Raw genomic sequence first — 12077 nt, 5'->3', positions numbered from 1 at the left:
CAGTGGTTTATTTTTTACCTTTGCGGTGAGATAACCACATATTTACACGTATAGTTACATAGTAGGTATTGGTAAGGTTGAATAAAGACAATAGTCCATCCAGTTAAACCTGTGTAGGTGTGTGTCAGTATTAATAAACTTTTCCCATATCCATGTATATTGTGTTCGCTAAGATGCTTGTACAAGAGTCTTTTAAAAATATCAATAATCCTCACTGACACCACCAATTGTGGAAGATAGTTCCACATCCTTATCGCCCTGACAGTGAAAAACCCCCTGCGCAGTTTTAGGTTAAACCGCTTCTCCTCCAATCTTATTGTGTGGCCCCAAGTCCTCTTACACACTCTGAGACTGAATTTAAATGTTAGATTTATATGAAAGCTTTTGTGATTTGAAAGTAAAGTTTAGATTTGAAAGTAAAACACTGCTTTCATTAAAAAATTAAAACTATATTTTAAGATTTAGTTATATTGTATATGTATACCAATTAATAATCATCCTTATTAAATTTAAAAATGGTTTAGGGAACTCTAGCCACAAGCATGCAGATCCACTCTAAAGGCAGTTAACTGAAGAAACCTAGAGACATGTGCCGTGCACCACTGTCTCTTCACTTTTTATTCCTCCGATTTTCTCTTTCTGACCTTTGCCACCCTTTTCACATCTTTTAGGTTTTTTGTTGTGATGTTTTGCAAAATTTTTCTGTTTTGTGGCTTAACAATTTTGATATATAGGATTTTTGCTGGATTCCTATTAATTCACCTTACCAATGACCAATGTCCATCACCCTTTCTGCCTATCCCTCCACTGGCTTCAACTACCCAAAGGCATAACATTCTAAATACTAACAACAACATACAAAACCATCCACAGCTCCACCCAAAGTTACATCACGAACCTCATCTCAATATATATCACCCAAACTGTCCTCTCTGCTCCTCTCAACACCTCAAGCTCTAGCTCCTTTCATCACTTACTCCCATGCTCAGATCCAGACTTCTCCAGAGCCTTGCCTCTGGATCGCCTTACCCAAATCTGTCCAGCTGTCTCCTACGCTATCCCTGAAAACTCATCTCATGGGGGGAAGCCTAACCCACCTCTACCTAAAAACTGAACTTCTACTTTCTATAACAGTTCATCCTCCACAGTTATTACCTTTTATATAACTTGCCTCTTCCCTCTAAATTGTAAGTTCTCTAGAGCAGGGGTCACCTAATCCGCTCATCTTGAATTGTTAACCACTTCTCACCAAGACCAATTCTGACATTTCTCTTCTACGTGTAAAAATCTGTGTATTTTGCTAGAAAATTACTCCGAACCCCCCAAACATTTATATTATATATATATATATATATATATTTTTTTTTTTAGCAGAGACCCTAGAGAATAAAAAGACGATTGTGGCAATTTTTCATGTCACATGGTATTTGCACAGCGGTTGTTTAAAAAAATACCCTTTAATGAATTTTTCAAAAAAAAAAAAAAAAAAACTATATATAAAAAAAACACAATTTTTTTTGGAAAGTATAAAAAGATGATGTTACGCCAAGTAAATAGACACCCATAATGTCACGCTTGAAAATCACGCATGCTCGTGGAATGGCGCCAAACTAAAGTACTTAATCTCCATAGTTGATGCGTTAAAACTTTTTACAGGTGACCAGTTTAGAGTTACAGAGGAGGTCTAGTGCTAGAATTATTGCTGTCGCTCTAACATTCGCGGCGATACCTCAGAAAAAAAAAAAAAAAAAAAAACATAACTCTCTGCTTTCCAGGAAAAAAAATGTCAGTGTTTTCATCTGACAGAGCCGGTAGTGACGTCATGACGTCGCTCCTGAGCTCCCAGGATCATAAAGTTGGCCGGAGACCATTCTAATTTTGGCCAGCATTGTGGTAACCTGGCGCCACCAGATCGGATCTCAGGCTTTCCAGTTGCACTGGAGAGCCCAGAGAGATGCTGATGGACGGCAGGAGGCTGGGGGTGGACGTCCCACTGCCTCTAAAAAAAAAAAAAAAAAATCAGGCGGCTAATCAGACGCTAGGATGGCTTTTACAATTGAGAGAATGACCGGCTGAAAAGAAAAAGTTTTTTTTTTCTTTCTACTAGTAATGGCGTCGATCAGCAATTTTTAGCGGGACTGCGACATTGCACCAGCCAGATTGGACACCTAACTGACCTTTTGACACTTTTGGGGGTAAGCAGTGACATTACTACTGTAATCAGTGCTAAACATATGCACTGTTACATAGTTACATAGTTTGTGAGGTTGAAAAAAGACATCAGTCCATCCAGTTCAACCTATGATGTGTGTGTGTGTTTGCTGTTAACCGTACATTGTATACCCCTGTATGTTGTGGTCTTTAAGGTGCCCATCTAATCGTTTTTTGAAACTATCAATGCTCCCTGCCGACACGACTGCTTGTGGAAGAGAATTCCACATCCCCACTGCTCTGACAGTAAAGAACCCCTTACATATTTTTAGCTTAAACCGCCTTTCCTCAAGTTTTCCTGGGTGGCCACGTGTCTTATTGTATTCCCTTTCTCTGAAAAGTTTGTTCTTTATGCTAGGGTCGCCAACACAGTATTTGTACATTGATATCATATCCCCCCTCAATCGTCTCTTCTCCAGAGAGAATAAGTTCAGTGCTTGTAGTCTTTCCTCATAGCTGATGTCCTCCATTCCCCTGATTATTTTTGTTGCCCTTCTCTGGACTCTCTCCAGTTCCAGCACATCCTTAGTAAGGACCGGTGCCCAGAACTGGACAGCATACTCCAGGATGTGGCCGGACCAGAGTCTTGTAGAGAGGGAGAATAATCCATTTCTGGAGTGAATCCCCTTTTTTATACATGCCAGTATTCTGTTCGCTTTGCTTGCAGCGGCTTGGCATTGCATGCCACTGCCAAGCCTGTTGTCTACCAGTACCCCCAAGTCTTTTTCCATCCTAGACTCACCCAGAGGTTTCCCCCCCAGAGAGTAGCTTGCTTTCGCATTACTGATGCCCAGGTGCATTACTTTACATTTTTCAACATTAAACCTCATCTGCCATGTAGTTGCCCACCCCATTATTTTGTTCAGATCCTCTTGTAAGGTTTCCACATCCTGCATAGAAGATATTGGCATGCTTAGTTTAGTATCGTCCGCAAATACTGAGATTGTGCTGGATATCCCCTCCTCTAGATCATTTATGAATAAGTTAAACAGGATTGGCCCCAGGACACAACCTGTTACTGTACTAATGACACTGGCAGGGAAGAGGTTAAACCAGGGGCGATCAAAGGGTTAAATGTGTCCCTAGGGGGTGCTTTCTAACTGTTGGGGGGGATGGGCTTGCTTTATGAACACAGAGACCTGTGTTCATAATTGACATAATAATTTTGGCACCACAGGGAGCAATTGCGGGTGCCCAGCGACAATCGCGGCCGCCAGACCCGCTGATTGGCTCCCCCTGTGGCCAATGGGCGCACGTGTGCCCCCCGCTAGCGGTCCCGCAAATCGATGTACAGGTACGTCTTTTTGCGGGACAAAGCCGACCTGCCGCCGTAAAACTATGGCTGCTGGTGGGCAAGCGGTTAAACTTTTTAAAGTAAACCTGACCTGGCCTACAATGTTTAAAAAGGTAATGGTTTTGCAAGTAAAAGAAATACTCTGTAATACATAGACTTACCATAATGTCGGCTTTGGTTCTACAATGGTAGATGCCATGAAGTTACTGGACAGTTGTGTGACTCAATCCCATCACAGCCACAAACACTTCACTGTGACAAATATGCAGCATTCATTGTGCAGTAGCATATCCTTCACTTCAACTGCAAAGTCAAGCACAGTAAAACAGTCAATGTAAAGTCTTTTTCAAACTGCTTGCTTACATATAATAAAAGTTAAATCCACCAAAAACTGATCTGGTGAATACAGTTGTGCTTAAAAGTGTACATACCCTTGTAGAATTGGTGATATACTGTATGTACCATTTTTAAAGAAAACATGAGAGAGCAGGAAAACACATTTCTGTTTAGTTCTTAGTGCCGGTTCAAAATACCGCGGCACGACTTCAGGGGCTGTGAAGTCGCGTGCACCACGACTTTGGCGCGACTTGCACGGACTTCACATAATGGAAGTCAATGCAAGTCGCTCCAATGTCGCCCCGAAGTAGTACAGGAACTATTTTCTAAGTCGGAGCGACTTGAGTCGCTCCTATTCGAACGGTTCCCGTAGCACAGAATGGACAGCGACTTATCAGGCTGACCAGTCACCTGACAAGTCGCGGTAGTGTGAACCGACACTTATGGGATTCATATTCTGTAACTGTAGGACATAACAGAATGGCATAATCATTAAACAAAACATGGCAACAAGTAAACAAATGACCCCTATTCAAAAGTCTACATACCCTTAGTTCTTAGTACTGTGTATTACCCCCTTAAGCCAAAATGCCTCCAGGTCATGCAAAGTCTTTGGTCGTCTTGCATGAACCGAAAGTTTGAGATCTCCCTAGATTAGCAAAATGGCATTAAATTCAGGAGACTGGGATGGACACCTTCGCCTTTTTTCTGCTGTAACCACTGGAGGGTCAGCTTGGCCTTGTGCTTGGGGTGAAGGTCGTGCTGGAAAATCCAAGAGCCTCCCATATGCAGCTTTCATGCAGAAGAATGCAAATTGTCTGCCAGTATTTGCTAATAACATGCTGTATTCATCTTGCCATCAATTTTCACAAGATTTCCTGTAGCTTTAGAGCTCACACACCCCCAAAACATCAGTGAGCCACCACCATGCTTCACAGTGGTGATGGTATTCTTGTCACCATAGTCCTTGCTGACCACTCTCCAAACATAGCTCCCCTAGCTCTATTTTGGACTTGTCACTCCAGATTACAGTGTGCCAGAAGCTGTGAAGCATGTAAAGGTGTTGTTGGGCATATTGTAACCAAGCTTTTAAGTGGCAATGGTGCAGTAAAGGCTTCTTTCTGGCAACTCAACCAAGCACCGCATTTTTGTTCAAGTATTGTCTTTTTCCAGAGCAGCCCGAATCTCTCCTAAGGTTACCTATGGGTTTTTCTTTGTATCCCAAATAATTCTTCTGGCAGTTGTGGCTGCAATCTTTCTTGGTCTACCTGACATTGGCTGGGTATTAGGAGATCCCTGAATTTGAGTTAATAAGTGAACAATACTGACTGGCATATTCAAGGCTTTGAATGTCTTATAATATCCTTTTCCATCTTTATAAAGTTCCATTACCTTGCTAAGCGTGTCTTTTGACAGTTCTTTTCTGCTCCCCATGGCTCAGTATCTAGCCTGCTCAATGCATCATGTGAGAGCTAATAAACTCATTGACTATTTATACACAGACACCAATTGCAAATTAAAAAGCCACAGATGTGGAAAACTAGCCTTTTAGTATGGGTATGAGTAAGGAGCCAAACAACTACATGATAATAAATGGCTTCATATGACCGCTATCCATAAATAAAAAATAGTTTTTTGGCATGATCAGTCATATTTTTAATAATAATGTCAAAATTTCACCATTTCAGGATAAGCAAACGTTTGAGCACAACTGTATAAGTGGGATGAATTAACCAGCTATCAGGAGTTCTGGGGACAAGGCCTCTCAAGCCACAGCTCCCAAACACACCCATCTGCTAGGGCCACAAGGGAGAAAATCTCAGTCTCTCTGCTGGATTATAGTATCTCACAAAAGTGAGTACACCCCTCATATTATTGTAAATATTTTATTATATCTTTCCATGTGAAAACACTGAATAAATGACACTTTGCTACAATGTAAAGTAGTGAGTGTACAGCTTGTATAACAGTGTAAATTTGTTGTCCCTCAACACACAGCCATTAATGTCTAAACTGCTGGCAACAAAAGTGAGTACACCCTAAGTGACAATGTCAAAATTGGGCCCAATTAGCCATTTTCTCTCCCCGGTGTCATGTGACTCGTTAGTGTTACAAGGTCTCAGATGTGAATGGGGAGAAGGTGTGTTAAATTTGGTTTTCGCTCTCACTCTCGCATACTGGTCACTGAAAGTTCAACATGGCACCCCATGGCAAAGAACTCTCTGAGGATCTGAAAAATAATAATTGTTTCTCTACATAAAGAAGGCCTAGGCTATAAGAAGACTGCCAAGACCCTGAAACTGCGCTGCAGCACGGTGGCCAAGACCATACAGCGGTTTAACAGGGCAGGTCCAAATCAGAACAGGCCTCGCCATGGTCGACCAAAGAAATTGAGTTCACGTGCTCAGCGTCCTATCCAGAGGTTGTCTTTGGGAAATAGACGTATGAGTGCTGCCAGCATTGCTGCAGAGGTTGAAGGGGTGGAGGGTCAGCCTATCAGTGCCCAGACCATACGCCGCACACTGCATCAAATTGATCTGCATGGCTGCCGTCCCAGAAGGAAGCCTCTTCTAAAGATGACACACAAGAAAGCCCACAAGCAGTTTGCTGAAAACAAGCAGACTAAGGACATTACTGGAACCATGTCCTGTGGTCTGATGAGACCAAGATAAACTTATTTGGTTCAGATGGTGTCTGAAGTACAAAGACAAGCGTTTCTTCCCTACAGTCAAGCATGGTGGTGGGAGTGTCATGGTCTGGGGCTGCATGAGTGCTGTCGCCACTGGGAAGCTACAGTTCATTGAGGGAACCATGAATGCCAACGTGTACTGTGACATACTGAAGCAGAGCATGATCCCCACCCTTTGGATTCTAGGCCACAGGGCAAAACAAAATGCAAAATGACCACTACCACCCCAAACACACCTGCAAAATGACCACTACCTTGCTAAAGAAGCTGAGGTTAAAGGTGATGGACTGGACAAGCATGTCTCCAGACCTAAATCCTGTTGAGCATCTGTGGGGCATCCTCAAACAGAAGGTGGAGGAGTGGAGGTCTCTAACATCCACCAGCTCCGTGATGTCATCATGGAGGAGTGGAAGAGGACTCCTGTAGCAACCTGTGATGCTTTGGTGAACTCCATGCCTAAAAGGGTTAAGGCAGTGCTGGAAAAAATTGGCGGCCACACAAACTTTTGACACGTTGGGCTCAATTTGGACATTTTCACTTAGGGGTGTACTCACTTTTGTTGCCAGTGGGTTATACATTAATGGCTGTGTTGAGTTCTTTTGAGGAGACAGCAACACTGTTATACAAGCTGTACACTCACTACTTTACATTGTAGCAAAGTGTCATTTCTTCAGTGTTGTCACATGAAAAGATACAAAAATTTGAGGGGTGTGCTCACTTTTGTGAGATACTGTATGTATTTATTAATAAAACAAAGAATGTAGCAGGGATGACAATATGGTTTTGGTATCCCCCTGAAAAATATAAAAGCAAACCTAAGCTATTCTTATTCAGGGCAAAGCAACTGGTTTTATTTATTCCCCCTCCCACAGCACATACTCACACTTTCTTTGCTCCATATACAGCTGGGAGCCAAAAGGAAATACCCAAATCTTCTAAGTATGGAGAAGCATGTGACTCACTCCCTATGACAATGCTTTCACATGGGTGGCCATAGACCTGTGCAAGCTATGATTCATGTAGCTCATAGCTTACACAGCTCTTCCCTTCCCTCATAGTGGCTGACTGAAGTGGCGGGTGAGAGAAGTAAAGGAAAGAATACACTGGTAGAGAGAGCGAAGTTAAAGTGAACCCGCCAAAAATCTTACAGGTGAACTCAGGGGAATTAAAAAAATCTTCCCTTTCAATGTGGCTGCCCCCACACTGCAAGGCTTAGATGCTCTTTTATGTCTAGGAGACAGGGAAAAGCAGTCCCCACAGCCTCTCTCTCTCTCCCGTACTTCGGCAGTTGGATAAATCTGGACAGATGCAGGGATCACAGCCCTACAATAAATGGGAAGACACTAAGGGGCAGTCTAGGGCCTGAGTGTAGGGGAGCATTATCTGCCAGTGGAGCGGAGGATCAGAGAATTAAAACTGCCTTTCCTGCTCCCTCTGCCTAAAACAGCACTAAACCCTTGCAGTGCATGTGCAGCCCTGTTACAAAGGAAGATTTTTACTTTCCCTGAGTTGAGTTTTAAAGGTTGTGGGAGGGTCCAACTAGTCTTTCATCAGGAGTAACTGCTTCATTAACCAAGGCATTGGGCAACAAATCCATATGAGCCATTTTTCTAGTAGCATGCTAATTCAGCTATTTTTTTTTAATCAAACATCTGAATTCACATTCTGTCCATTTTCATCTGATCTCCCCATAGAGGACAGCGGGGCTCTGACAGGTCCGTCTCTGCACAGTGAGAGGAGACGGCATGTCATCTGCCTTCTTAGCGGGGATCAACAGATCGATCCCCTGCTGAGCAAACTGGAGTCCGTGGGGCTGAATGCCTGTGTAAAAGGACTCTAAAGCCTCGTACACACGCAACGAATTTCCGCCGACCGGTCGTCCGTCTTTTGTCCAGGGTGGTGTCGGTTGGTTGGAATGTGCTCTAGACTGCACATGAATTTTCCTGCACGACAGAATTCTACTTCAGAAGTGATGTCATGTGCTTGATTGCTTTCTTTGTGTTCTTTCATCTCTGAGCATGCCTAGTCTTGCTCATCAGATTTTTCCCCGTCAAAATCTGTACTAATGAGACGAAAATCGGATGTGTGTTGACGGTCGACAAAAATTATATATCCTGCACACCAGGATTTTTTCAGCCGAAAAGTCGGAGTCGGTTGTCGGAAGCACCATACTAACAAGCCGAAAATTGGCAGATTGGTCGTCGGACGTAATTTTCCGGCCGAATTTCTTCTCGTGTGTACGGGGCTTTATGCATGAAGATTCCTCCAAAAAACACGTCATGTGTATTTTCCAGGTGCCCCTATTAAAGTCAATGAGGCCTAAAAATTTGCTTTCCTAACACAAAATAGTACAGTATTTCTTAGACACATCGGTATGAATGGGCCCCATAGAACAAAACTGAAATCAGGTGTCAAACGTTAAAGGATAAGTTCGCTTTTAAAAAAATAAATTACATTTTTTTGCAGGTATATGCATTTACTATTTTTTTTTTTTTTAGCAGTCTAGAAAGCATTACACCAGGTGCCATGCAGGTCTCCTGCAGACTATCAGTGTGAGCTGTCTGCCCGTACAGGCAGGCAGTTTTACACTGACAGGAAGAATCAATGAACTACCACAGCACTCAACAGTGCCTTGGTAGTTGATTGAGAACTACAAGCTGACAGCCGCAAAGGCTGTGGGTAGTTGTACTTCATTCATTCACAGAACTCTGTGAATGAATGAAGCGGCCATATGGGCAGAGCCCTGCAGGGCCGTGATATTTTCAATAAGTGACAGCTAGTACAGGAAACTGCTGTCACACTAGCTGAGCGGCTGCAGAAGCGGAACATGTTACACCTTGAAAATGGGTAGAAAATATAATTATTTTTTCTCGAAGGTGAACTTATCCTTTAACGTACTTCTGGAAACGCTTCAAATAAATCCGGTGTGAAAGGGCCTAAACTTCAATGTACAGATGTGAACCAGCTCCAAAGAAAAGAATGGATTTGCATTTGACATGCTTTTCAATGCAGGAAAATGAGTTTTGCTGCGTGAAAACCGACAAATGCATTTTAACACAAGTGCTACAATGGGCTAAAATACATGGGTTCAACCCAGAATAAAAAAAAAAAAAAAAAAACTTTTTTTTCCCCTACTTCATTTTAGTAAGTTGCAAGGCCTATAGAAGTCAATGGCAGCATCAAAGCACACAACATGCATTTTTATACATTGGCAACAGGTATTAACAAGCATTGGTAAATGACTGTAAAAGCCAGCTATTTATTGTTCATTTTTTTTTTTTTTTCGTTTAGCCAGCGGGCTGGGCGAGAAAAAAAAAAAAAAAAAAAAAATTCCCCCATCCACCTCAAATCCTCCCTGTTGCACTATTATATTCTGACAGCAGGGAGACTCCCCTGCTGTCAGAATACACAGATCAGATCTGATAGATCAACTTCTGTTAAACTACAGCGGCACACATGGATCTAAGTTTGTCTGGTCCCTACTGAACCAGCCGAAAATTTGATCCATCTATGGCTACCTCAAATCTATCAACTCTGAATTCTAAATTTAAAAATGTAGGGAGAACTAACATCAACACGCAAGTCAAAGCAATTGCTTAATACAACAAATGCATTAATCTAAAAAAGCATAAATATTACTGCATTTCTAAACAGGAAACAAAATAGATATAGCGATCAGCAACTCCAACCACTCTATTAACTTGCATAGATTAAAGAATCGTTTTTTTTTAAAAAATAAATAAAAACAAAAAAAACGACATGAATTGATTGCTTTAGCTATACAATACTTCTCTCAGTAAACCTATCAAAATCAGAGATCTGATCACATGTGGAGTGCTATTACAGGGTATCATACCACCCCAAGGAGACTGTGATCCTGAATGTACAGCCCCCATCATCATACACATGTGCAGTGTCCCCATATTAAGTTGAACAGAACTTTACATGAGATCCTGCCAGGTCCCCATCCATGCAGAAAGTGAGCACATGTGATTAGTCTGCCCCCCTTTCCTTATCTGTCGGCATCCAACATCCAGTTCATATACTGCACCAACCTTACACAACAGGCGATCACAGACGCCTTCACAAGATTTCCTCCACTTTCTAACGATCCACCCAAACCGGTCAGCCTGCAAACAACAAAGGAAGAGAAAAGTCAAGATCACATTAATGATCACAAGACACAATTCCCGTGATTCCTCCCCCTCCTCCTTCATTCCCACTCAGCCTGTAATATTACAAACACACCGCTAGGTGGCGCACACCCACCAGTCTATGTTATGGGCACGGTGTAAACTGGCTCTCAGCTACCAGCAGCAGTTATAGGGGGCTGATTTACTAAAGATAAGGTTCTACACACTGAAAAACCTGTGTGAATATTCACCCTAATTATCTAATCATACAAAAAATATCTGCAGGTGACTAAGTATTCATGAACAGGAACTTGCTTCAGTAAAGATCCTCCCCTTAGTAAATCACCCATGTTCTCTCTCTCCTAGCTTTAGTATACAGAATTGTATCAAAGTATAGAAATGTACGCTGCTTGTTCAACCTTTACAATGAGATCAGATGAACAAATCAGCTGTTTGTGTTATAATTGACATTGGTTACACACTTCCTTCCTCCATCTTCCCCTAATTATCCAATCACAACATCATTGACCTAATTAGAGAATAAAACCAATGACCCCATCTACATTTAGACTGAGAAGAGAACATTGGATTTAACTTGTATAAACATCCTTCCTTCACATGGCTGAGGGCTCATTCACACTGCCATTTATTGTGAATGACCACCCTACACAACACACTTGCTTTGTAGATGTGAGCTATGTGTGTGCTACATTACAGAGCACTACTGCAGCGTTATCACAATACATAGAACAAATGTGTCCTCAATATGTATGTATAACGCAAACCTTTTTATATAGCTTTGGACAGCATAGAGAAAGGTTAATAACAGTGTTTAGTTCAGTAATTAACCACTTTACCTCCGCCCACAGTAATATTACTGCGGCAGAGTGGCTCGTTATCGTTTGACGACGTAGTACTACGTCGTCAGACACTCCCCCTTCTGGGCGGCGCTTGCGCGCTGCCGGAGGCTCGCTCCCGCTGTTTTCGGTCACAGCGGGAGTCGGGCCAGGGGAAGAGCAGCGGCGATCGCCGCCGCTCATCCTCGATCGTCGGGGATCTAGTGTGGAGATCCGCCCGCCTGTGTAAACACAAGCAGGCAGATCTCCCAAGTGACAGGGAGTGACAGATCGGAGTGTTCAGCATAGCTGGACATCCGATCTGTCCTTCTGTCACAGTCACCTCCCCCCCCACACGTCAGTAAGCACCAGGCATACATTAACCCCTCCCTCTCCAATAAAATTAACCCCTTCCCTGCCAGTGTCATTTTTACAGTAACAGTGCATTTGTATAGCACTGATTACTGTAGTAATGTCACTGGTACCCCCAAAAGTGTCAAAAATGTCAGTCAAGGGTCCGATCTGTCCGCCGCAATGTCGCAGTCCCACAAAAAAAAAAAAAAAAAAAAAAAAAAAAA

General features: G+C 42.5%; 1 protein-coding gene across 2 annotated transcripts in view; it reads right to left on the bottom strand.

Moving 5' to 3' along the window:
* The window catches only part of HPS4 (HPS4 biogenesis of lysosomal organelles complex 3 subunit 2), a 94648-nt gene that overhangs the window by 79203 nt on the left and 3368 nt on the right, over positions 1-12077 (bottom strand). The window contains exons 2-3 of one of the 2 annotated variants that reach the window (XM_082244001.1): positions 10586-10660; positions 3667-3808 (exon numbers count right to left, since the gene is read on the bottom strand). In XM_082244001.1, coding sequence (XP_082100127.1) covers positions 3667-3704 — 38 coding nt within the window. In that variant the 5' untranslated portion in view covers positions 3705-3808; positions 10586-10660. Of the gene's footprint in view, positions 1-3666; positions 3809-10581; positions 10661-12077 lie in introns of both variants that reach the window. The other variant, XM_082244002.1, reaches the window with a different exon arrangement.

This window comes from Pelophylax lessonae (genome assembly GCF_965119305.1).
Source record: "Pelophylax lessonae genome assembly, chromosome: 1".
NCBI lineage: Eukaryota > Metazoa > Chordata > Amphibia > Anura > Ranidae > Pelophylax > Pelophylax lessonae.
The sequence above is the reverse complement of the archived record's forward strand: the minus strand, read 5'-3'. Positions and strand labels throughout refer to the sequence as shown.